Source organism: Neltuma alba, unplaced genomic scaffold, assembly GCF_004799145.2.
Source record: "Neltuma alba isolate B1F8T4 unplaced genomic scaffold, ASM479914v2 tig00012835_pilon, whole genome shotgun sequence".
Taxonomy (NCBI): Eukaryota; Viridiplantae; Streptophyta; class Magnoliopsida; order Fabales; family Fabaceae; genus Neltuma; species Neltuma alba.
Window position 1 is genome coordinate 42,174 of NW_021637224.1, and position 27,120 is coordinate 69,293.

The 27,120-nt window shown below is 34.9% G+C and overlaps 2 protein-coding genes across 3 annotated transcripts; both read left to right on the plus strand.

Moving 5' to 3' along the window:
* The first annotated feature begins 113 nt into the window (after nt 1–113).
* LOC114731462 (putative elongation factor TypA-like SVR3, chloroplastic) lies at nt 114–8,194 on the plus strand. Its single transcript, XM_028918631.1, has 14 exons — nt 114–420; nt 832–941; nt 1,288–1,491; nt 2,152–2,328; nt 2,753–2,905; nt 3,468–3,557; nt 3,825–3,959; nt 4,043–4,159; nt 4,395–4,546; nt 5,036–5,120; nt 5,738–5,832; nt 6,600–6,765; nt 6,936–7,131; nt 7,638–8,194. Exons 1-14 carry the CDS (start codon nt 198–200, stop codon nt 7,769–7,771), a joined length of 2,037 nt encoding a protein of 678 aa, XP_028774464.1. The 5' UTR covers nt 114–197; the 3' UTR covers nt 7,772–8,194.
* LOC114731463 (calcium-dependent protein kinase 20) lies at nt 3,166–18,118 on the plus strand. Of its 2 annotated transcripts, XM_028918633.1 has the most exons (9): nt 3,166–3,191; nt 14,040–14,263; nt 15,000–15,123; nt 15,230–15,373; nt 15,940–16,092; nt 16,227–16,342; nt 16,465–16,632; nt 16,928–17,158; nt 17,627–18,118. In XM_028918633.1, the coding sequence occupies exons 2-9, from the start codon at nt 14,078–14,080 to the stop codon at nt 17,780–17,782; spliced, it is 1,278 nt and encodes a 425-aa protein (XP_028774466.1). In that variant the 5' UTR covers nt 3,166–3,191; nt 14,040–14,077; the 3' UTR covers nt 17,783–18,118. The 2 variants fall into 2 exon arrangements, with proteins under 2 accessions (XP_028774466.1, XP_028774465.1); XM_028918632.1 differs by lacking the exon at nt 3,166–3,191 and having other exon boundaries at nt 13,510–14,263.
* The last annotated feature ends 9,002 nt before the right edge of the window (nt 18,119–27,120 follow it).

Genomic DNA, 27,120 nt, shown 5'->3' on the forward strand with positions numbered 1-27,120 from the left:
CACATTATCTTTTTCATCTGTTTGTTTTTTTTTTTGCCGGGATTTAGCCGCGCATTATCGTGTGCCACGAAATATGTGTAGCATTGATCATTAGCGGCCTCTGAAGTGGCAATCCCTTGCGATAGCAGACTCATTACCAAATCCTTTCTCACGGCCTCCCGAGACTCTTTTCTGCGCCTCGAGAGAGTGAGATAGCGATGGAAATGGCTCTCAGTACGCACAGAGTTTCATTTTCCTTCTCCATGGCTAGTCCTTCTAGCCTTCGAAGGACCTCTTCTCCTCTTATGTTTGCTAACCCACTATTTGGCCTTCGCTTTTCTTCCTCACCGCCCACCAAACTGCCTCTGCAATTTGTTTCCAGGAACTCTACACACGGGCCTATCAAATGCTCCGTTTCTGAAGCTACAGAACCCAAGACTGGTGACTCACTCTCTTACTTTATCGTTTTTAGCTTTGAATTTGATGTAAAGTATGTCTTGCATAAGTAAAGGGTATATTAGTTCCAATTCTTGTACGCGGCAAAGGAATCTTATCTGGAAAAATGATAAGAATGGAATGGTCGTCCTTCAGTTATATATATATTAGCTGTCTTTCGTTCCCTAACATGATTTTCCTTTTGGGGACCCCGAGGGGATTCTCGTTATAATATTCTATGCGTGTACATGTTCCATACATTTATAGATTTATCTTCGCTGTATTGGATATTTAGACTTACCATCACGTTTCTTTCTGCGTCTCTTACGAAGTTAAATATTGCCCGTTGCTCTACATTTCCTCCGCCATTGTAGATGCATCTTGAGATTTTTAATGCGTTCTTGCTTCCCACCTTAGAGAAGAAGAAACAGCTGGAGAGAAGAAGAGACATAAGAAACATAGCAATTGTGGCTCATGTTGATCACGGAAAAACAACTTTGGTTGATGCGATGCTGAAACAAACAAAGGTAACGCCAAAAATATTTGCATAAGTAAATGCATTTCACTTGGGATCCAATATCCTCATTAAATGATTAGCTTTGCTAAACACTAATCAAATGTCTTGGTTTGCTCTTCTCTGACCTGGTGCTTAAAATTGAGATACGCAAATAGAATTGGAAGTACTTTTAAGACGTCTTCCCCCACATTTCTATTGGTTACTTAAATGAAATATGATTTGGTAGGTGCTCAAGACTTTTTCAACTGTTTAGAGCTGCCATGGCAAAATCAAATAATGAATTCTTACTATCTTTCCTTCATCTGTTTGAAAGGAGTGAGGTGTGACTGGTTTGTTCATGTTGATCTCTGGTGCAGGTATTTCGTGATAATCAGTTTGTACAGGAAAGAATTATGGATTCAAATGATTTGGAGCGTGAAAGAGGAATTACAATACTAAGTAAAAATACATCTGTCACCTATAAAGACACCAAGATTAATATAATAGATACTCCAGGTCACTCTGACTTTGGAGGTGAAGTGGAGCGCATTCTAAATATGGTGGAAGGAATCCTTTTAGTGGTACTGCTCTATTGTCGTATTTCCTATCTTTCTGGTCGATCATGATGAATGATATTGACAGTTGCTGGTTCTTAGCTACTTGTTGCATTAGTCACCTATGAAAAATGGTTTTCACCACTCTTTTCTTATCCCTTTTTTTTCATTCTAAAGAGTGGGTGGTTGTTACCATTCAAAAATATTCCAGTTACCTATCTTGCTTATTTTTCTGGGATGGGCCTTATCTTCCACAACACTGGTTTCTTATACGCATTGGTTTTCAATTTAAAAAAGATGCATACTTTAAAGAACGTTAGTGTCTTCATTAAAAAAAAAAAAAGAAAAGAAAAGAAGAAGCCTTAGTACTTGGAAGGGAATTTCACCATACTTTCTATATGCAAAATTTGCATGTTCTCTTATTCATCTTGACTTACAGCAGCACTGTCAACAATGGCTTGAATTTACAAATAAAAGAAATTAATTAATTCTTCTCCTTTTTATTCTGATTAAGCACTCATACTACATAAATATATCATTTTATGGAAGATTTTTGGAGTGGTTTACTCTATTTAAAGAGATGCTATGCTTCCTACAAGTGTTTGGTACTTTTCCCTTAAATGTGACTTCTTGTACTAGGCAGTAACATCTGACTTTTAAATTCAAATTGCTTCTCTATTTCTGTAGGTAGACTCTGTTGAAGGTCCAATGCCACAGACCAGATTTGTTTTAAAGAAGGCCCTAGAGTTTGGGCATGCAGTTGTCGTCGTTGTCAATAAAATTGATAGACCTTCTGCTCGGCCGGACTTCGTCATCAATTCTACTTTTGAACTGTTTCTTGAACTAAATGCATCAGATGAACAGGTAAATTGGTTATTTATTTAAAATAACGGTAGTCTAACTTTCCCGTACTGCAGAAATTAGGTTGGAATTTTTTCACCAAAAAGAAATGAGGTTGAAATTTTCTTTTTATTGATGAGAAGAGAACAATGAGGTCAGGTAAACCTCCCTAATCCGGAGGGAGAAAAACACAGTAGCTGAGAAGAGCATTGCAAACCTTTGTAAAATTGTTGAGGTCCACAAAGAAGCCACAAAATTATTTCTCTCCCAAATAAGATGTGATGGAAGAAACTTCGGACTTAAAACTCTTGCTTTCCATTCTAGGTTTGGGATGTTGTCGCTTGTGATTTGTCAAATAACTTCTGTGGTTTATATTGTCAAAATGGTCTAAATAGTGTCCAGATTCTGTAAATAATAATGTGAGAGTTTTGCCCTTTTTTGTGTGCAGTGTGACTTCCAAACAATATACGCTAGTGGTATAAAGGGACAAGCAGGACTATCTCCTGAAAAATTGGCTGAAGATCTTGGCCCATTATTTGAAGCTATAATCAGATGCATCCCTGGACCACATATTGAAAAAGATGGTGCACTGCAAATGCTTGTTAGTGATTATTAGTTTATTATATCACTTTTCTGTTACCTAGATGATTTTATCTGTATAGCTCACTATTTCCTGTGCTGAGCTCCGTGATGTGAAATTGCTGAACGATGGATCAATTGCTAATGGCTTGTCTTTTTCTGATCTTTTCTTAACCATAGAAAGGTTAACGCCAGATTTGCCAGTATCAAAAGCTGAATAAATATGAGTAGTTATTGATTGGCCATGTTCAGATACGAAAACTATTAGATGTGGAGTCATATGATCTATTTTAACTTTCTCAGCTTCTGTGTGAATCATCCCAGTTCAATCTATATAGTGAACCGAATGGCATTTTTTTTTCCCAGTTATTTTTAAATATTTGAGGATGTTTAGTGAACTTCTATTCCCATTACCTTACCACCTCAAGGGAAATGAAGAGAGGATATAAAGAGGAAGATCAGTAACAAGCACCTGTGCTTGATAATACAGAATGAACTTATTTAAGGACTATAGTCGTGCATATTTGTTAATTTATGTGTCTAAAGATCTAATCCCTACTCCTGCACTTTGTGCTTCTATCCAGGCTACAAATATTGAGTATGATGAACATAAAGGGCGCATAGCAATTGGACGCTTGCAAGCTGGAGTATTAGAAAAGGGCATGGACGTCAGGGTGAGATAATGGCCTTTACTTCTATCCTCTGTTTTCCTACTTCTAATCTCCTCCCCGACATACTTCACCTTTATCTTATGCTTACAATACTGAGTCTTGAAATTTGACAGATAATAAGTGAAATTGAGCCTTGTTATCAATAACTTATCGTCTGCGCGCATGTGCGCTTTTTGTTTGGGAGACATTTGAGATTACTGAGGCTTAGTTTTCAAGTGAATATGCATGTCGTTTTCTTTTGAAATGAAATAATAGATTTCTTTTATCCAGGTATGTACTACTGAGGATTCATGCAGATATGGAAGAATCAGTGAGCTTTTTGTGTATGACAAATTCAGTAGGGTCCCTGCAGCACGTGTGGAGGCTGGTGATATATGTGCTGTATGTGGAATTGCTGATATTCAGGTACCGGCTGATGTTTTATGGTTTAGGATGGAATTCATGTTACATATGTGTAGTCTTTTTAACTATTTTAATTCTTTAATCAGATTGGGGAAACAATTGCTGACAAAGTATCAGGGAAGCCACTGCCATCCATCAGGGTGGAAGAACCTACAGTGAAAATGTCTTTTTCTATAAACACTTCACCTTTTGTTGGGCGGGAGGTATGTCTGTTCACTGTGATTATATGTTACATGGGACAATCTTGATCTGCATCTATTCTATATGAATGTCCTGGTGCTGCCTTTTAGGCCATAATTTTTATAACTGATTTCGTTTAGCTAGCATAGCTGCTTTGGCATTATTGGAATTTCTGTTTAGCAGTTAGGTAATAGTTAAATAGATAGTTTCTTCTGTTGATTTGGCTCTACTTACTTGAGTTTCTTTACAACTTTCCAGGGAAAGTATGTTACTAGTAGGAATTTAAGGGACAGACTCTCTCGTGAGCTAGAGCGAAATTTGGCCATGAGAGTTGAAGATGGTGAAACAGCAGATACCTTTATTGTCAGTGGTCGTGGTACTTTGCACATAACCATACTCATAGAAAATATGTAAGTATGAGTGAAGAAATTCAACAAATAATGACCTTTAAAATTTCTTACTTTAATCACGGCATGAGGTGAAAATGAAATTACATAAGGAAGCAGATGGCAACATCCCTGCCGTTCAGCCTCTTAAATAAAGCCACCATTAAGGCAGTGAAATCTTAGGATCTCAAAAACAGAGGCAGGGAGAAGTGTTGACAATCTGCAGTAGTTGACCAGATCGGACAACAACTACAATACAATAAAAATGAAGAAATAAATGCATGAGAAAACATATTTTAAGGTCTGATTACAATCATATAAAAAGAAAATAAATTGGGAAATAAATGAGCTCTTTGATGCTAAAAAGTGATGCGATAAATGAGGCTGAGCAGAAAATTAACAAGTCCTGAATTGCAAAGTTTTAATGATAATTGTTTCACTTTTTTTTTTGGGGGGCTCTGTTCCTAATATGGCATTTACTTTGTCCCCGAAAAAAAAAATTGGCATTTGCAGGCGAAGAGAAGGATATGAATTCATGGTAGGTCCTCCCAAAGTTATAAACAAGAAAGTGGGTGACCAACTGCAGGAACCATATGAGGTGACTTTGCAAGCGATGCCTTTTATTTTTGTTTTGAAGACTTAAATAGCCATATGAGGAGGTGCAAGCATAATTGATAGCGTTGTATAGCCTTATTTGACATAGAAATGGAGATCTGGTAATTTTCTTGCTGTATTGAAATGCTTTTTTCACAGGATTTTTTTAATTTTAGTATTACAGGATCACTAAATAAATAGATTATCCTACCCTCATGTGTAAATAAATAGATTAAAAAGTCCTCTGAAAGTACATTACTAAACGTGAAGGATCCGAGAAAGTATTATCGTCTTTTTGTTTGCTTCTTCCTAATTGTCATTTTCCTGAGGCTTACTTTTGATTTGACTATATTTTGCCTTGAGAATCAACATTCTTAATTATACAAGCAAGTTAAGATGATGTGATATTGAAGTATTTCAACATATCGGAACTCATATAACTTTCACCCTTATTTGAGTTTCTGATTTTAAGGAGTGAAACTTTTATTTTGCTACGACGTGCCGAAACTGTCATTTATATCTTTTGTACAGTTCCAAAATCCATGAGTAAGAATATTCCTTTTCACCAGGCAGGTTAATATTTATTATTTTTGCTCATTTCATGTAATTAAACGGTTGCAGATTGCCACCGTGGAGGTACCAGAAGAACATATGGGAGCTGTTGTTGAACTTCTGGGCAAGAGGCGAGGACAAATGTTCGATATGGAAGGAGTTGGGTATGTGGCATTGGTTATCTTCTATTTTAATTACGATATGGTTAACTACCCAAGTCCAAATGTATATTATACATACGCCCCGAGTTAATGTGTGTGGTGGCATAATACCAGGAGATCAGTTTTTTTAAAAATTTTTTTTAAGTGATGGGAGTAATTAAGGCGTGACTTGGAGATTAATTGATTGGTAATATGTCCAGACGCGCATGAGTAATACTAAAAGCATCACCCAATATGGCCGTTTGGAAAGAAGGGATACAAGAACTGCACATGAGACAACTTCCTACTAAAAAAGAATAGGGTTTTCCTTGAAAGAGGGTTCTTGAGTTGTGGAACAAAAGTTTATTTTCATGAAAAAAAAAAAATTAAAATAGTATTAAAATAGTTTATGTTAAATGGCTGGCTATGGGGCTGATAAAGCACTGCATATTTCAAGACCTGCCTTGAGTTGTTGAATGACTTTCCATGGTTAATAAAGGATTAATAATTTTCCACATCTTCCATGAAGGATTAGCTTGTAGCATTAAACACCAGATAATCATGAAAAAACAGAGCGATATTTTCATTTACTAATAGTTATAGTATCAATAGATTCCTGCCCGAGCTGGAGAAATGATTAATTGCTTCCTCTTTCCAACTGTAGGGCTTCTGTTAGTGTTAGTAACTCGCTATAGACGAGCAAAAGATAGTTTTGACAGCTTTCCCCCCTTATCTGCACCGAAATTGATATAACAATCTTTCTGATAATGACTTTTATTTTTTCCCCCTAGATCGGAAGGAACTACCCTACTCAAATATAAGATTCCAACCCGTGGCCTTTTAGGACTGCGGAATTCTATCTTAACAGCTTCCCGTGGAACAGCAATTCTCAACACTATCTTTGATAGCTATGGGCCTTGGGCTGGGGACATCAGTACTCGGGATCAAGGCTCACTGGTAACTTCGTTACTGCTACAGAAAATTTTAATTATGTTACCCATACTGTTCAGCCTCATCCCTTGGGCTGCAGACATCTCCTTTGGATCATTAGAGCAGTTCATAGCAGGCAAATCAGGACGCCAATGTCTCCTCCATTCATTAATTAATTATACATTATTGACTTACAGGTTGCTTTTGAAGATGGAACAAGTACTTCGTATGCGCTTGCTAGTTCACAGGAGAGGGGACAGATGTTTATTGGTCCTGGAGTGGATGTTTACAAAGGTCAAATTGTCGGCATCCATCAGCGACCTGGGGATTTGGCCTTAAATGTTTGCAAGAAAAAGGCTGCAACAAACATTCGTTCCAACAAGGAACAAACAGGTGAGGAGCGCTAGCGCAGTTGCAATTTTCTATCCACATGAAATACACAAATCCTTATGAAGTGTTCTGATGCAATTACTAGTCTTAGAGACCAAATCTCTTCAAAAGTGATTATTTTATTATTAGCTACCTTGCTTACTGCAATTCTAGAGTTCCTTCAAGTCGAACCTGAACTGCCGAACAACCCTAGCTGTAGCAGCAAGCTTTCATCAGATATTTAAGAAAGCGAGTCTAAAAAAATTTCATATAGTCCATTTATTTGGGTTATAACACGTCTTGGTTTCTGTACTTCTTACCTTGCGCTTATAACAATTTAGCTTCTGAAGAGACCCTTTCAGAGGATGGTTATTTACAAGTCTTGGGCTGAGAGAATTCTGTAAGGCAGATTCAGGCTTGTATTTTTTTGAGCCCAGAATTTATAAGAAAGGAAACTCTAGTCGCAAGTTCTCCAGTCTGTAGGTATGAGCCAGGAATTGTGCTATTTTTAATCTTACTCCTTCATGCAGTGGTTCTCGACACACCACTGGATTATAGTCTGGATGACTGCATCGAATACATCCAAGAAGATGAACTAGTAGAGGTCACTCCCCAAAGCATCCGAATGTGCAAGAATCCTAAACTAGCCAAGAAAACAAGGTAGACTTTCCACCGTGAACCTGCAACTTGCGGGTGCTTTGTCCGGGGACCATCTGTATATCCCGTTAATATTATTGCTGGTCGTAAAAAGCCAAGCCACTTATGGCTCCATGTAATACGAGAAATTCTTCTCACCTGCTGCAAAATATAAGGGCCGGTGATAAGCTGTTTTCTTTATAGCAATTGTTCATGGATTGATTTGGAGGCACAGGGGCCTTGAATTTTTGTTTACCTTATAAAGGCGCTAGTGTTTAGCTGTAGGAAAGTCAAATGATGCATTCTTTGTGAAATGGTGATTGATGGATATTGTTATATACCAGACAAGTGCCTGAAAGCTAACGTCTGGGATGATTTGTAAAGCCATATCAGATTATTACTCTTGCGTCTGAATAGCATCTTCCGAGGCATTATAGTTACTTTCCCTATTTTTCTGGTGAGAAGCAGCACATTTTACCGAACTGTAAATTTGAAGAAGTGAAAAATCACAATATTCCCATGCCTGGGACGTTAAACAATCCCTTGGTTGAACTTTTCTCATCCTGCGGCCTCCTCCTCGGACAGCTTCAGCCATGAGTTCAAAAACAATACTGTTTCTGTTTCTTAATATAAAACTGTGTTTGCTTTTATTTTAATCTTAAATATAAGTCCTTAATTCATTTTATTTCTCATATTTATATATATATATTTTTTAAGATAGTCCTTTTAATAATAGTAATTTTAACTAATATATTTGATTAGTAAGGATTTTAGAAAAGGCAATATATATTTATTACAAATAACTAACTAAATTTATTTCTTTAATTTTGTCAAATTAGTTAATTAGTTCTTATAATTAGGATCAGAGATAGTATTTATAGTAAGTTTCATACATTTTTCTAATATTTTCCTTCTTTTCCATCGATGAAGAGCTGAAATCTAACCTTTTTGTTTTGTTTTTAAATCATGCGAAATGAGCAAGTGGTAATAAACCATGATTGAGTTCGTTCGTTTTCCTCCCAGGGTAAAATAAAAAGAAGAGGGAATCTTCTGACTTCTGAGGGTAATTATACGGAGATTCTAGCTGGGATTCGTCCTACGACGCTGTCTAAATTCAATGAACATTCAACGCATACACCTTCAAGTTTGACTCTCTTGATTCTCAAGTTGTTGGTTAGAAGAAATTTCCATTATACAGGGCTTTGTCAGCGCATCTTTTTTTTTTTTTTTTACTAAGCATATGTATTTTTTTATCGAAAACAATCATGTTTAAAGTACTATCGAGCATTAAATATAGGCACTCTCACCACGTTGTGAGAGGCTAGTCTCTTCTGTTAGATTCAATCGTTGATTTTGTCAACGCATTTTAATATTGGTAGTCCCGGATAAAACTGAAGAAGCCATACTTGACCTATACAAAAATTTGTATATGCAGTTTGTTCCTTATCCAAGAGGGCTTTTAAAAAAAAAAAAAACAAAGAAAAGGAAAAGGGGGACAAAAAAAAGTAGGCCCTATATAAGTATTAATGGTTGTGTTCTCTCGTGTACTTGTTATCCTACACTAATGCAGCTAGTCATCACTTCGTTTTTTGATGAGCGAAGTAAAAGTAAAGGCTGGCTAAAGGAATGGTTTTCCTCTTCCTGGCCTTTGTTAGTGAATATTAAGAATGAGGTGTCCAGAACAAAATATTGATAATTCAATTATTAGGGGAAATGTCAGGCCAAGTCAAATTTTTTAGTGATTCTCAAATATTAATTCGTAACTTGGGGTCAACAATTAATTATAAATTAAACATGCCATTTTTGACTGGGAACACTTAAAAATTCTTGCTCATCCTATCATCTCAATAATGACTGCACAAGAAAGGGCCAGAACAGCTCAAGTTTTTGGTAAGATAGAGACGGACGAATAAATAAATATATATAAAATAAGAAGATACGAATGGCATGTTAATTTGAAATTATATCTAAATTCAATATTTTTGGGTTGGTGACCAAAAAGTTCAAATTTTTTTTTTGGGGACTTGCTAAATACCTGACCCAAAATCCAACTGATGTTCAAGAGAAACACACGGGTTATTATTTGCAGGTAAGGACCGAAAAGCAAAATTGGATTCTTTTTTCTTTTTTTTTCAATGAAGCAATGCGCAAACGGTTGTGAGAAGATGTTACATTGGCTCTTTTTTACTCCAACTCACAAGTCCATTCCACTTACCATTTCTCTGCACAATTATAGTTCTTATAGTAATAATAATTCTAATTAATACACTTGATTAAGAAGAATATTTGTAAAAAGACAATACTTATTTATTATAAATATTTAATTTAATTATTTTTTTAATTTACTTAAATTAATCAATTAGTTTTTATATTAAATACTGAAGGTAATATAAATAATGGCCTGGTTTGGATTGGATCAGATGCTGGCTTAACTGTTAATGCTAATGTCACGTAAAAACGTGAAGTTAGTTTGGTGTGTAGTGATGGGATATTATGATACTCTAAGGCTTTTGGGGCCATGAAGCAACCAGGTGGGAATGATGACAAAAATAAATATTAAAATATATATATTAAAAAAAAAAAAAGCAGAGTAGTCGTTTTGAGAGGGCAAGTCAAATATGGTGAGAGTTTGACTGGTCAACCCTCATCATTCATGCATCCTCCAATTAAATTTAGCGGCGTTGCTTTTCGGCCCCCCCTCTCTCTGTTTTTCTTTCTTTTTCACCTTCTTTTTTTCCCGTTAAGCTTAAAATCGTACTTTCTCCAAAATACCCTTTTGCCCCGTCCTATATTGTCTCATTCGTATGTCCCCAGCTCCAAGGGCAGAGGCTAGTGACAGTGACACTAACTAGCTTCCCCCCCCCCCATCCACGGGCAATTATATATTACTTTTTTAATTTTTAATAAAATTATGTACATTTTTATTTCCATACTTTTCATTAAAATATCTTCAGTTAAAACAACACGTACTTGAATTAGTTGATTTTATTTAAAAAATATAATTTAAGTGAAATGAAATATGTATTTATAACTAATAATCCATGACCTGATATAGTTTACAAGTTCTCTCTTGTCCGCATGACATCTTCTCTAATGGAACTGTGTCTTTTTATTCCCCGTTTTTATAGTAAAATATATTAAGAGATTGGATTCAATCAGCCAGAACATGTGTGCATTAAAAAAACATACTTTTACACTGCGTGTATGAAGTACAATTTTTTCTAAAATATTTATTTAGTCATTCGCATTAAAAATATTGACAATTAGTTAAAATCTGCTCTTGACATGTGCAGACAATTATGATAATATATCCAAAAACTTATAATTTTTTGAAATAAAATAAATTAAAATATTATATTTAAAAATCAAAATCAATTACTCAACTAGTTTTCATATTTAAAATCAAAGTGGGTAATGTTTTTGACACAAGAATTCACGCGTATGAACCTATAAACCTGTCAAGATTTTTAAAACAAAAAAAGAAAAGAAAGAATCCCAAAAAAACACATTTAAATTCTAAAATTTTAAATCAGTCTTGTTCGTCACACTTTAATAACAGTTGACAATATTTAAAAAGTAAATAATAACATATTTTTAATCATTTCTCGTTTAGAATTTTCAAATTTTAGAGGAATTTTTTTGAGGATTATCCCAAAAAAAATGTATAGAATTTTAAAGATATCTTTGAAGACTGCACGTGCAGAATTTGCAAGGCAGGTTGCGACGCGGATGAATAATTCTAAAATTCTCATTCGTCTCTACATAGTAAACTAAAATTAGTTATTACCTTTGACCAGTGTGAACCCCCGAAGTCCAAATATGCCGGCCGCATCAAAAATAAGAGGGATCCCTTGTACTCGCCAACCACCACTTGATGAATCGGACGTGTCTTGTGACCTAAGAAAACAAAACGAAATGGGGAAACTAAATCTTGACCAGAAACAATGAATTGACTCAGAAAAAAGTTAATATCTTATCTCAAAACATCATGAGAGAAGGACTTCATAGTGTGTGTTTGCTGTGTCTGCGTTTAATTAATAATGCCACTGTCTTTTGCTGTCTCTGAACAACCCCAAATAAAAATAAATAGTAGTACTAAACAAGATAGTAGTCGTATACTTCTCCCGTCCCTTATTATAAGATTTGATTTTTTAAATGGGTTTGTCTTTTTTATAAGATTCTCTTTGAGTTTGTCTAAGTATTTAATGTACTATTACCTATTTTATCTATAATTTAATACGTTTAATACATTATCTTTCTTCATCTATCTTATCATTACTCTCTCATATTTACCTATTTATAGATAGGGGTATGTTTGAAAAAAAATTACATTTGCTATATATTAATCGTTTTTAATTCATTTTAACTGCTTTCTTAAATCGTACAATTTAGTTCAAAAGATTTTATAATAAGGGACAGAGGGAGTACATCCTCATAAAATTTATAACAGTTACGGGGAATATATATATATATATATAAAAGTTATCCTCTCATAAATGTTTTCATGCTGTCTTAGCTGGATAAATGTTCAAAACACTAGGGAATCATAATAGAAATAGCGAGGCACGTGTTGTGATTAAAGGAAATTCATGCAAATTAAACACAGAAGAAGAAAATGTTCCAACCAAGAAAAAAAAAGGAAAAGGAAAAGGAACTATTTTTTGTTTGTTGCCAACAAAAGGAAAAGAAACTAAAACTCAGGCCTTGCTTATACTTTAGACTAAAGTCAATTCAGCAACATATAACTGAATTTGACGTAAATCTACCCCCCAAAAAAAAAGGCTTCCAGAAACGTGACAGTCAAAATAATGAATGCATCAACCTTCCTGGCGACGTGCTTGTTCTTTATTATCATTATTATTATTTTCTTCAAAAAAAAACTCTGGCTTATGATTACTACCCAATGCTGGCCAAAAAAAGCAAAGAAAAAAGACGGATACCCCACTGACGAGTCTAGGAATGCTATATAGACGGAGAACAGAAATAAGGAGGTATTTGGATAAAAACCAAATCATGGTTTCAAAAGTATTTTTATGGTTTACGAAGTAAATATGTGAAGAAATTTGTTTCGTTTTGTAAAAAAATACTTCTGAAACTATAGTTTAAAGGTTGCCAAACACCCTCCAAAATATAGATTCAGATCAATTATTATGGGGAAAAAAAGTGTCTAGAATGCATGGACAATTACAAAGTTAAAGCTGAAAATACGATAAAATTCAAAATTGGTGAATATATACCTGTGAACACTCGGACGTTAAAACGTGGTCTTAAAAGTGCGGGGTTCGGCCGGCTGCCATGCTGCACTTGGTCGTTGAACAAACTTTTCAAAGGGCATTACGGTAATTAAACTATGTCCAGGTCAGGCAACGAACCAGCTTCATTTATCTCATCAGATGTTGGAAGAAGCTTTTATTTGTTGATTGTTGAACTGGGATTTGGATATGTACAATACAAATTTGGAAAAGCAGCTTCTTTTTAAATTTGACTTTCTCAGAGACGGAGAAAGAAAATCTTGAGCTCTAGGAAGAAAATAAATTCAGAGCAAGGGACAGAAGATACAGTTTGACCATCTCTTCTGTTCCCTCTGCTTTCATCCTTGGTGGCTCACGCGCTTTATTAATTTTGATCCCTCTTTTTCCTTCCCAAAGCCCTCCGCCCTCCTTAAATCATCTGTCACTCTTCTTTGCATCTCTGGCCATTTGCTTATTTATCTTTCTTTATTGAAATTCTCAATTTTTCTTCCATTTTCAGTGTATTCATTGGGAAAACGAAATTTCTCTTGGAGAATTCCCTGCTGTGATTATTTTCAACACAATTATTACTTTTTTGGGGAAACGTCTGGGATTTTGTAGGGTTAAAGCTAGATCTTGAATTGAGATCGCCCATCTGTTAAGTCGCTCACAGAGGTCAGATTTGAATGCATTTGACCTCTATTTGGCTCTGAGCCTCTTGTGCCTCTCAGGTTTGTTATCTTTGAAAATTCAAATTCATCGGAGTTTAGGCCTCTTGAATCATGGGTAATTGTTGTGTAACTCCGTCCGGACCTCGTGAGACGAAGAAGAAGGGGAAGAAGAAGAAGGAAAACCCATTTGCCAGCGACGACGTAAACTACCATGGCAACGGTGGAAGCAAGCTCTCCGTTTTGAGCGATCCGACGGGTCGCGAAATCGAGCGCAAATACGAGCTGGGTCGCGAGCTTGGAAGGGGAGAATTCGGAATAACCTACCTGTGTACCGATAGAGAGACGGGTGAAGTTTTAGCTTGCAAATCGATATCGAAGAAGAAGCTGAGAACAGCCATAGATATCGAGGACGTGAGGAGAGAAGTTGAGATTATGAAGCATTTACCGAAGCATCCCAATATCGTGACCTTAAAGGGCACCTATGAAGACGACAATGCCGTTCATCTGGTGATGGAATTGTGCGAAGGAGGAGAATTGTTCGATCGGATTGTTGCGCGTGGGCACTACACAGAACGCGCCGCCGCAGTGGTCACCCGGACGATTGTCGAAGTTGTGCAGGTTAGAAATTCTGAATTCCTAAGTGTTCCTATTCTTGCTTTTTGGGCTATCTCTTAGATCTGTTTGTACATATGAAATTTTAAATGATTGTTTTGGTTTATCCAAGCGTTGAGTTGTTTTAAAGCGGAGGAATTTATTCGGTATGTTTCAGAATCATATTTTTTTGGTTACACAGAAATAGCATTAAAAAGATGCTTTAGGAGATTCCAATCTTACCGGAAATGGGAAGCCTTTGGAAATGGAGAGCCCTCTGAACCTGCGGGAACTATATATATTGAGCTGATTGCTTTTTTTCCCCTTTTCCTTTTCTTGTTAATAATTGAGCTTATTACTTGGATACTAATGCTCATAAAACTAGACTTCTATGAGCATTCTTCGTTGGTTTCGTTATGTATAGGCTGGGGTAGGTTCATTATGACCATTATTTGCTGTATAACTGTGTGTTGCAAATGGCATGTGCTGGTAAATGACTATTCTATAAAGAATTCGTCTATCATACCTTTTGCAAGCAAATGAAATTATTATAATCAAAGTATCGTGCTCCTTAACGTAGCTATGACAATATTTATTTGTTAAACACTTAAACTTCTGGTTCAACCAAATTTTAAACCTTTGCTGTTAAAGGCAGTTGGCCTGAGGATACTGCATTCAGAATTGACAATTTTAGGCTTATGGTCTTCAAATTGTGTATTGTCCTGAACTTTGAAATTTGGTATTGAGAAATTTCTGTTTGCAGATGTGCCACAAACATGGTGTGATGCATCGAGATCTCAAGCCTGAGAACTTTTTGTTCGGAAACAAGAAAGAAACAGCACCACTGAAGGCTATTGATTTTGGGCTGTCGGTTTTCTTTAAACCTGGTAATGCCTTTGAGTAGAAATTGAATTCATCTTTACGTTGCTTGTCTTTTATAAATCAGCTGCCTCTGTCCAGGATTCATTTACTGATGCTTGCCATTTTCTACAGGTGAAAGATTTAATGAGATAGTTGGAAGTCCTTATTACATGGCTCCTGAGGTACTAAAACGAAATTATGGCCCAGAAGTAGATATATGGAGTGCTGGAGTAATTCTATACATCCTACTTTGTGGTGTCCCGCCGTTTTGGGCAGGTTAGTTTTGTCCTGTGAATGGTGCATTTCAACTCATGACAGTTGCGTCTTTAATGGCCGAGCATTCAATTTTAAGTCGCGATGGATATACTGTTGGAAGAAAAATAAATGCTTGTCTTCAAATGGCTTCAGTATGCTCAGAAAAGAGTAGCCCGTTTGTTTCCCAGCTAATAAATATATCTAGCCCATGCCATCTGCCTGTATCGTCAGAATAAAGACTAAAGACATATGCTATACCCTGGGTTCTTGGTTACATTTTCATATTGACCATTGAGCCGGGAGTCATCAATGCTTTGGTCGTGTCTTGGTGTCTTGTACTCTTCGGCGTTGAGTTGAGTAATGATTTGTCATTTGAGCAAGAGATGCTGAGATCACTAACTGCATTACTGTCTGCAGCAACAGACAAATAACTGTTTTGTTTTTTTTTTCCCTCCTTTGGTTATATGTTAAAGAGTTGTTCTTGTCCTGTTTGTAGGAATTAATGAATTCATCTAATAAAGGTTTTTTTCCATGTAAATATTTTTCCTTCAAGCTAATATGTCCACATTTTCTTTCTTCAAATGCAGAAACTGAACAGGGAGTTGCACAAGCAATCATAAGATCTGTTATTGATTTTAAAAGGGACCCATGGCCTAAAGTTTCTGATAATGCGAAAGACCTTGTTAAGAAAATGCTTGATCCTGACCCAAGGCGGCGGCTTTCTGCGCAGGAAGTGTTAGGTAATATGCAGTTCGTATGTACAGCTTTAGGGACATAACGAGAAGCATAGAATATGTGGCATTTCGGCTCATTGACAAGATTTAGAGAGGGGTTGGAATTGACGATTGATGTTTCTCTTTTTTATCAAATGCAGATCATCCATGGTTACTGAATGCCAAGAAAGCTCCTAATGTTTCATTAGGAGAAACTGTTAAGGCAAGGCTCAAGCAATTCTCAGTAATGAACAAGCTTAAGAAAAGAGCTCTAAGGGTAATGCCTCCGAAACTTGCTGGAAATCTATTTGGGGGTCGTCTTCTATATGTTCATACATGTGATCACGTTAATTCAAAGCCAACTGATATCTTGTATGTGGTGAAATTTCATGTGAACAGGTGATTGCAGAGCATTTGTCTGTAGAAGAAGTTGCAGGTATAAAAGAGGGATTCAAGGTGATGGATACTAGCAATAGAGGAAAAATTAACATTGATGAGCTACGACTGGGGTTGCATAAATTAGGCCATCAGATGGCTGATGCTGACGTTCAAATTCTGATGGAAGCAGTGAGTATCACTGGAATCTTCTCTACTACTGAGTTTGCAGTTGTAAACTTGTAGGTTAGAACTAGGCGCTGAAATTTGTACTTCTGTCAAGTTTGGGGGCTCTCTCCTCTCTTCTTACTTCCTCATGAGTGCTGCATTCGCCGAAGTGCATTGTAGTCCTTTGCTGGAACAAGGGGATAGTCACAATTAGACATTCTTAATTTTCCTAGACAATGTTCTATATGTTTACTTATTGTATAAGCTATGGGCCATTGAAAGATCGTCAGCTTCTAATCTTTTGGGGCTGCTTTTGCAGGGCGATACAGATAAAGACGGATACCTAGATTATGGAGAATTTGTAGCCATTTCTGTTCATCTGAGAAAGATGGGCAATGATGAGCACCTGAAGAAAGCCTTCCAATTCTTCGATCAGAACCAGAGTGGATATATAGAGATTGAGGAGCTACGCCACGCCTTAGCTGATGAAGTTGACACAAACAACGAAGAAGTCATTAGTGCGATTATGCATGATGTGGACACAGACAAGGTCAGTTTAGTTTTAAATAAAGTTTCTTTTCTTTTTCCCTTGTGGGTGGTATTTAAAATTGGGAAAACCATATTGGAGGTACCTATACTTTTTTTCAATTTTTAATTTGGTACCTATGTGTTTTTTGTTCTTAATTAAATCTTTATTTTTCCTCTATTAACATCATTAATCCTTATGTAGAGACTAAAAATATCAATAGAACAAAGTTATAAGAGCTAATGTTGCTAAAAAGATAAAATTAAATGTTTAATTAAAGGGAAAAAAACACATAGGTACCAAATTAAAAATTGAGAGAAAGTATAGGTACCTTCAATATGGTTTTCCCTATAAAATTACAAGCCAAAATTTTGCTGTCATGTCCATAAGCAAATTACTATCATAAACTAATGAATGCTTATGGGTATATAGAATTACTGATCCAGTATTCATAGAATTACCCTTTAATGTGTTGTGGTGGGGAATATGCAGGATGGACGAATAAGTTATGAGGAATTCGCTGCAATGATGAAGGCTGGCACAGATTGGAGGAAGGCATCAAGACAGTATTCACGAGAGAGGTTCAAAAGTCTAAGTCTCGAATTGATGAGGGACGGATCCTTGACATTGGACAACAACAAGCAATGACCTTACATGACTCTAGAATCAGTGGAATGGCAAAATGCCAAGTCTTCCATGTATTTATTCCTTTTTTTTAATGGTTTTGCCCCTTCCCATTTTAATTCTTTTTTTTTTCCCCCTGATTTGGTTTAAATACCGTATTGGGAAACCCATGTAATAGTAAAATAGGATGTTGGCTGGAGATGTGGTGATGTCATTTGTGGGACTGATGATTATGTTCACTTTGGTTGTTGGGGAGGCATTAGGGAAAGGAGTGAATGGAGGAGGGGTCAAGTTATGATTTGTGGCTGTAAATATGTCAATGTTGTTATAATTTTATCTGAGTCATCTTTGGTATCACTAGGCGACCTCTGTTTCACAAATACTCTTCTTGTCTTTAATATAAGATCTAATTATTGAGTTGATCTTAGTCTTGTATATAAGACTTACTACCTCCAGTTCTTAATATAAGACCCATTTGACTTTTTGTTTGGTCCTAATTATAAGACCCCAATCCATTTTGTCTCTCATATTTATGCATTTTTTTCCAAGATAATCTTTCTAACAATGATAGTTCTAGCCAATATACTTAATTAGCAAGGATATTTTAGGAATGACAACACTTATTTATTACAAATAACTAACTTAACTTACTTCCTTAATCTCCTCAAATAAGTCAACTGGGTCTTATAATTAGGACCGGAGGTAGTATTTATTACATTTATCAGTTTTTTTAAAATTATCCTTAATACTCTCTCAACTATAATCAAGTAAGACATGAAGGGAGGATATTAAGAAAGATGATTATGATATTTAAAAAAAAAACATGTCATATTTCTTATAATTAACTAACTTATGTAATTTTTTTGATCTAATTAAATTAGTTAAATAGGTCTTATATTAAGGATATGAGCCTCCTGCGTTGTCCAAGAACATTCATTCCTTGAAACCTCGACGAGAAAACCTACACAATTCCAAGCATCACCATGACACCATCCGTGTCCGTGAGTTATTATTATTTTTAGTTTGAATCCTTTTGACTGAGGGCGCGAAGGCCGAAGGTGGGGAGATTTTGCATTTTCTTTTCTCTTCTTGTGTCAAGCGGAGATATGGGCTTTGTCCTTTCCATCCTCTTTCCAGAGATGGGGTGAGCTTGTTTAAACCAGAAGGATAAAAAATACTGAATGGGCTAATCACAAAAAGGAACACATGGGGCCAAAATATCTTAATTATCTTTGTGAGTGCCTTTTAAGTCAGAAAGCATGTTCTAGCCCTCATGAGTTTTTAGGACCTAACTTGTCTAATTTTTTTGGTTAAAAAAAAAGGAAGAATTTCAGTGTTTGCTAGAAAGTCAATTATTCAATGACCTGAAATATTTGAAAGGGAAGGAAGGAAGGAAGTCCGCATAAGAAGGTCCCACTGAAATCCACTGGTTTGTCTCTTGTTTACATTAATTAATGATTCTCCTGGAACACTGCAAATGATCTGGCATGCATCATTCTGATCACAAAGGATGTAAATGATCTTACAAGTCCCTTGACGGCTTGGACAATCATTGGCACAGAAAGGGAATGTCCACCTGCATCTGAAATAAGACCCTAATCGATGACCCAGACAGTGATGGACATGTATATGGGGTCGTTTTTCATCTTCTATTAATTATTAATTAATTAATCCATTGGATTTTTTTTTTTGAAAGTGACGCCTCTGATCCAAACAAACAAGCTGTGTCTCTGATAGGAACTTCTGAATAACCCTATCGTTGGAGAACCGCTATGCCGAAGGGACAAAAAAAAAAAAAAAGGGGCTCAGTCCGAGGAAAAAGCCTGAGAGCTTTTTAAACTTATTAATCTCACTACAATTGTGAGCATTCGTTTTTGTAAAAGACTGGTGATGATTTTATATTAAAGTATTATATATTTAAGTGAGAAAATATTATTGAAAATTACGTGGTAAGATACAAATTAAATGCATTTTCCAACTCACTGTGTCAGTTTTTATCAATGAATTATAATATTCATGGTTAAGAACAGGAGAACCCGCTTTGAAGTTATCAAGAAGGGAGGGTGCAAATTCGCCACTGACGGTATATTTGTTTTTAATACTCTTCCGGTTCTTAATGCAGAACATAATTATTAAATTAGTTTTGATCTTAAATATAAGACCTATTTTTTATATTTATCCATTTTCTCTAAATTACCCCTATAGATATTCCCTCGACCATAATTAAATAAAAGAGGGAGAGATGGTATTAAGAAATATGATTATGGTATTTTAGGAAAAACGTGTCACATTTCTTATAATTAACTAGCTTACCTAACTTTCATAATTTAATTAAATTAGTTAAATGAGTCTTATATTAAGGACCGGAAGAGTATTTTTACTAGTCTCATCCTTTACGTGGAAATTTTTGCCACGACGTGCATGGTACGTGCTATGGCTGCCTACGTGTCAGGGCATCAGGGGGGAGAGGGGGACCAATTCAACACAAGAGACATGAGAAAAAGACACGTGTCAGAAGAGGACAAGGCTTTCAGTCACGTGTCACGTTCAATGACTGTACTCCCTTAGTCCCTTATTAGTAAATGGGAAGATTAGGACACCAATATTTATAAGAAAAAATATTAAAAACCGTATTTATTTAGAAAGACCAAACACTAAAATATAAATTTAAAATTATCTATTTGTCCTTAACAAAATCTCATATATTAACACTAACCATATCTTATAATTTTTTTAACGAAATAATTAAAGTTTATTCAAATTAATTCTTTTTTTTGGTCAATTATTCAAATTAATTCAAACTAATTGGAATTACAAAGTTACATAACAATTCTAAATAATTTAATTTAATTCAATTAATAAGTAATACTAATTAATTTATTCGTCCATTATTTTCTTAAAAAAATGAAACTCCTATTTGAGATTCCTAAATAATGAGCCGATCAAAATCATATAGCTGAATGAAAAATTAAAAAAATGATATATTAATAGATAATATATAAATTATTCATAATTAATAAGAACAAAAAATATCATGTAGGTTTAAACTTAAATTTTCTTACTCAAGCTATTATAAATACTTTTATTATGACAAATATTTATTAATATAATAAATTTCTTATGTCACTTTTTATTTTAAATTTTCTTAAGTTAGAGGATTCAACTTATTCAAATAAAATAATAGTACAAAATAGACAAGCAAAAATACGGAAATTTTTTTTGGTAAATAGTAGAACTTTACTGCCCTGCTGATTTTTTCGAAAGCCTCGAAAAAATTATGAATTAAAAATAATGGAAAAATAAATTAGTCAGTGTTGGCCATTAATTTAATTATTTAGTATCAGTATCTGACTTTAAAATTTAAATTAGTTTGAATTAATTAGAATAAATTGTAATTATTCTACTAAATGATATGCAAATTATAGGAAGTGGTAAGAGAATATAGGGGGTTGTGGTGTGAATAAGGGTGATTTCAGTCTTTTTAAGTATATATTTTAATATTTGATCCCTTTAAATAATTAAGGTTTTTAAGATCATTTCTAATAAATATCTTTTTCATCGGGCCTTTCTCTGTAATTTTTCCCTTATTAAATTTGTTCTAAAAATGATAAAATTATAGAATTCTCTTATTTTACTTTTGAAAACTGATAAAATTATACTTTTATTATTTATCATCTTTTTTATATTTAATAATAGCATATCAATTATTTTGATAATGTCTTATATTTGGAGCTGCAATTTTTTTAATCACTCTCTTATGTTATGCGGACTAGAGGGAATTCAATTCGTAGACGCAAATTACAAAAACACAGAATATTTCCATATATTACTTGAATTCATGTCATTGTTTGCATCAAATAATGTTTAAACACATCCATTTTTGTGGGGTTTGGGGCGCATACATGGACCCCAGATGGCCAGATCGACAAAACGTTAATTGGAAACAGACAATAGTACTGTTGACAAAATCAATTGATACCGACAAATACTCAGTGGGGAGTCGAAGAGTGTCATGCAGGTCGCTGATTCACAATTAAAAGTCAATTATTGAAGCCCCTGACGTATCATTTCACTTATTAGGCAAAACACAAAAAGGGAATTAAGATTTGTATGCATTATTGTCATCATAAGTCATAAAACGCGCGCGCCCACCTGGAACTGAAATATAACGGGACGCTAATATTATCGCTTAATTTAAGCATTTAATGACTAGACTCATTTAAGCCAGAACTGAGCTAGATCCTCTGTTCAATTACATCTAAGTAAGTCTAAGCCATTTAAATTAGCACGATACTTAAATAATATTATTTCTTTATATATCATAATGTCATCAAGCATCTAAACGGACCCTAGGCTACACATCAGCCAAGTGGAAAGAGAAAAAATCGGGACAGCTAGATTCGACATTAGCAACAATCATTAAGGCAGTCCATTTTTAAATCCATCCGATTTTCCCCCAGCCACGTCACCTCCTGACTTTTCTCCAGCCACATCACCTCCCTCGTAATCCATCCATTTCGCGTCCTCGCTTTATTTGCCCTTCTCAATCACAATCGATTGAATATATTGCACTTGTTCCAGCATTCCTTTTTTCTCATGATATTCATTTCCAGGTTATTTATTATTTTTAAAAAAACAATTTTCACCTCTCTCTCGTATATACAGGCAAATCAATCTTCTTTTTTTTTTGGTTACCATCAAAATTCAATTATGAACCCAGTCAATCAGCCAATATAAAGGAGTATAGCACATGCATGACTCACTATCGAGGGAAAAAAATCAATAGGCCAGGAAATGCTGCCCAAAAAAAAAAGAGGATATTTTTGTTATTGTCTTCCTCATTTTTTTAAGGAGAATTACTGTCCCAAGAAAAAAATAATTATTAGTATTCATTTTTCTGAAATTTACCATTGCAAACTGCTTTGTTATGATTAGAACTGTTTAGTAATGATTTTATTTATTTATTTAAGATTTCATACTCTTATGTCTATGTAAGAGTGTGTGGATAAATGTTTGATCCGATATTTATGGCCTAGATGAGGGGGTGTTTGTCTGACCTGAGAATTATTTTTAAAAAATATTTTTAAGGACATCAAGATTTATACTCCTCTAATCCTTAATATAAGACCTATTTAATTAATTTGATTAGATTAAGAAAGTTAGATGAGTTAGTTAATTATAAGAAATATAATATGTTCTTCCTAAAACATTATAATTATCTTTTTTGATATTCTCCCTCATTCTTTTATTTAATTATGGTTGAGGGAGTATCTATAGGGATAATTTAAAAAAATTTGATAAATATGAGAAATATGTCTTATATTTAGAACTAAAATTAACTTAATAATTAGGTCTTATATTAAAAGCTGAGTAATATATCTTAAAATTATTTTTAAAATCATAATTTGATTTTTATTTAAAAACTCTCAACATCCAAGTGCGGGGGCAGCGCGGTAGAGAGTTGAGAGTGGGGCTGGGAGCAATTTTAACAGACGGAGCATGAGAAAAGGACACGCGTCAAAAGCGGACGTCGATGTTTACTCATTTACATCAGCTTCAGAAATTCCAAGCCCAATTCGTACACGCAATTCCGAACCACCCAAATTAAGTGCACATGAATCAAAATATGAACACTCGATAAAATTTCTCTTTTAAATAAATGACGTCTCCGTCCATTTCAGAACGTAGACCAAACAAGGACGAGGCAAATTGTTCGATCTGTTTTTCGTAAAATGGATGCCAACGCTTTTAAACAACTTTATAAGTCTATAATTGAAGATTAGCGGGGCCCACTTCCTCCCTTCCATGCAAAATCAGCGAAAGTCATATCATTATGTGATGCATTATTGAGCATTTTTATATGTGTTTCTGTGTTAGATATTTTGTGTTGCCAAGAAAACAGGCAATTTGCATATTATATATGGGCGGTGCCAGAGAAGATTACCACCCTCCCTTTCTTTTTTGGACTGTCATGAGTTGCTTGTGGTACTATTGAATGTGAAAATTTCTCAAATATAAATTATTCATGGACCTGTTTTGAGTCAATATAAACAATAGGGAAAATGTATTGCATCAAGTTGATATTGGAAACCAAGTTGGCCCGGGCATTACTTTCAGAATATCCTGTCGCTATACATAGCATATATAATTTCAGGACGTCAGCCGTCAGACATGCCTTCTAGGAAATGGGTGCCGAGAAGAGGGCGCCACAAGTTCAGAGCATCACAACAGTTTTTTTAAAAAGTGAAGCAGACGAATTTATTTTTAAAAATTATCACGAAACATGCTACCATAAACCAAAAATGTATAATTTTATAAGATGTTTAAAAATGTTATTGATATGCAGCAGCGGGAGCCTTATAACGTGGGCCCGCTGTTCAATAATAACGAGTCAATATGCTGTGCCACGTAGATCGCGTTCCTGATTGGACCATACTTTCTCCTCGTTGATTTTGGCCTCGAAAATTTCTCCATTATTTCCCCCCCCCCCAATCCTAAGACGTGGTCGATGCTCGATCGAACAAATTTTGATCGAATAGAAAGAGAGAAAAATGTTGAATCTGTCAACCAAACCACAAAAAGAAAGGGTGCAGAAACATAACTTTACTCCAAGACGGTCGAGATTTGATGTTTATCCTTATCAAATACAGAGGCATTGTCGCCATCGCGTGACGCAAGGGAAACGATGCAAATGGGATTGAAAATACGAAGAAATTAAATCATGATTTTTAAAAATAATTTTATATTGTATGAAATAAATATACAGAGAAGTTTACTTGATTTGTTAAAAAAATGTATTTTTTAAAAATATTTTTATAGTTTTCCAAACATCCCATTGGTACTCAGTTGATTTCCTGTTTTTAGCTTCTTTAAAAAAAAAAAAGACATGGGTTTACGTCTTGCATTATCATCTACTTCCCCCAAACTATCTAATTTAGCCCCCTTTTTTTTTGTTTTTTTTTCCTCTTTCGATTCCTTCCGTTTTTAGGGCTTCCCAAACTTCCAAGCAAACTACCGCCCGAGAGAAGAAAAAATATTCCGAGTAAATTCAAGGGGACCAAACATGCAGCTGTAAATAATGCCTCTATAAAAAAGAAACTAAGTGTCTGTTTGGTTCGATGCATTGCATTAGCATTCCCTGTAATCCTGATGTAATAGCCTCTTTCAAGCGTTTGGTTGGCACATTTAAGTGATAAAAAGGATTACAAGATGCATCATGATTGCTTCACATGAGGTAATAGGGATTACATCAATAATAGTAAAGAACGGGGATTACAATATGTTGTAATCCAAAAAAGACAGTGTTTGCCCTTGCCTTCTAAATCATCTTTATTGACCACTACCAACCCTCCTCCACCAGTGGCCTTCCCTATGTTGAGGACACCCCTTCGTCAAGTGAACAACTTCATCTTCCCTATTCACTTCATCACCGTGAGGATGAAAATGAAAAATGAACCAGTGCTGGCAAAAAGTAAAAACAAAAATATGTAAACAAAGATACAAGCAATTAAAATGTGACTAGAATAATCTTCACTGGAGATGATGAAAGTGAGGCAGAGGAGGAAATCCTCGTTGCCAAGGATCATGGGCTATGACGGAAGGAGAAGAGAGGGATGGAGGTAGGGTGGGAACAAAAGGCACTGGCATAAAAGAGCATCAGGTGTGGTTGTGATGAAGGTCGGTGATGAGAATCTAGACGTTTGATGGTGAATGTAGATCTAATCTTGTGCAAGGAGTGTTGGCAGTGAGAAGGGTTGGTGAGACTTTGATCATCTAACAATGAAGCTAATGGGAGAGGGAGGGATGACACACTTGGACATGAAAGAAGTTAGGGGTGAGCATTTTTTTTGGGAAGGGGGATGTTTTCTGTCTCTAACTCGTGGGAGTGGTGATTCTACTCGTGTGACGCACCTGGAATAGAAAGAACATGTGGGGTAAGGAATGATCGTTCTGGAGGAGGAAGGATGAAGGTCAATGAAGGCCAACAGTGATGGGTTAGTATTGTGTTAGTGGAAAAGAAAGGCGAAGGAAACAGTAAATCAAAGAAAAATTTAATTTGTGTAAGGACTTTTTTGTAATTTTGATTTTATTTGTATTTAATTAAATATAAATAATAAATTTAATTTTACCATTCTTAATATTGTACCAAACACCTTTATTCCCAATCATTCCATTCCATTACATGCCTATTGATCCCATGAACCAATCGGGCCATAAGAAAAACATTCATGAGCTAAACGGGCATAATAATATTAAACGACGCAATAATGATTAATGCACCACTAAAGGAATGATTAGAATAATTTTGATAATAAAACAGAGTTTTTTTTTTGGGGGGGGGGTTTTGGTGGGATAATGAGAACACAGCTCATAATCGTCACCGGAAAGGGAAATGATTAATAATCCATGAACCTCTCAGGATTCCGCCTTCCAAGAATATTCTGTGCACATCGCTCGCAAGATCTGAAGTCTGAACGGAAAACAAACAGTTTTGGAGCTTGGTGCATGTTGCTTGGGATGTTTTGTGGCCCCTTAGCTTTGTCCGACTCTGACCGTCTTAGGACCTGTTTAAAATAATAATAAAAAAATACTTATAGACACTTTTTATATAAATTAAAATAAAATTTATTTTACATATTTATTTTGTATTTTATAAATTATAATTAAAAAGTTAATTATAAGTCATTTTAAATGGTTTTTCATAGCCTTCATTTTCAAGTTCATGCGTGTGAGTACCTCCTTGTTTCAGATTCCTTCGCACCAAATCGATAAATAATTAAATTAATGCATTTTTTAATTTCAAAATGGATAAGTAGATAAACATTGCATGCCTGTTCTTGTAAATTTCAGGCATTATTCACTCCCTAATATAAGAACGAGTTGATTAATTTGGGTAAATAAAAAAGTGTGTCAACTTAGTTATTTATAATAAATATGTATTTTTTTAAAATATTCTTATTAATTATATGTATTAGTTAGAGTTATAATTTAATAGAATCTTTAATATGTGTGACTATTATGATGACTACCTTAAAAAATACATAAATATGATAGATAAGCTAAATTAAAATATTATATTTAAGATCAATTTAAATATAAAATAATTCTTAATTTTAAAAAAGAGGTAATATTAAATTTAAAAGATGTGACGCGTGTGTATGCAGTTAGTGTTAGTGTTAACAGCGCTAGCCCACTAAACTACACATCTGGGTCAAAGATTTTTAATGATTGTTATCAAATAGGAGATCGTAAATTTCCTTGGCAAATGTTTAGCCACCCCTACCTTACGCCGCCCGGTTAAATAATCGTGCTAAAACTGTCAACATCCGACAAGTGGACAATAGAAAAGTTCATTTGAAATT

Bases quoted from the DNA above. Each gene is read 5' to 3' on its own strand.
- LOC114731463 (XM_028918632.1), top strand. From the start codon at position 13,757: ATGGGTAATTGTTGTGTAACTCCGTCCGGACCTCGTGAGACGAAGAAG. The intron at 14,264-14,999 runs GTTAGAAATTCT...TTCTGTTTGCAG, and splicing joins CGATTGTCGAAGTTGTGCAG to ATGTGCCACAAACATGGTGT. The intron at 15,124-15,229 runs GTAATGCCTTTG...CATTTTCTACAG, and splicing joins GTCGGTTTTCTTTAAACCTG to GTGAAAGATTTAATGAGATA.
- LOC114731462 (XM_028918631.1), top strand. From the start codon at position 198: ATGGAAATGGCTCTCAGTACGCACAGAGTTTCATTTTCCTTCTCCATG. The intron at 5,121-5,737 runs GTGACTTTGCAA...AAACGGTTGCAG, and splicing joins AACTGCAGGAACCATATGAG to ATTGCCACCGTGGAGGTACC. The intron at 7,132-7,637 runs GTGAGGAGCGCT...TCCTTCATGCAG, and splicing joins TTCCAACAAGGAACAAACAG to TGGTTCTCGACACACCACTG.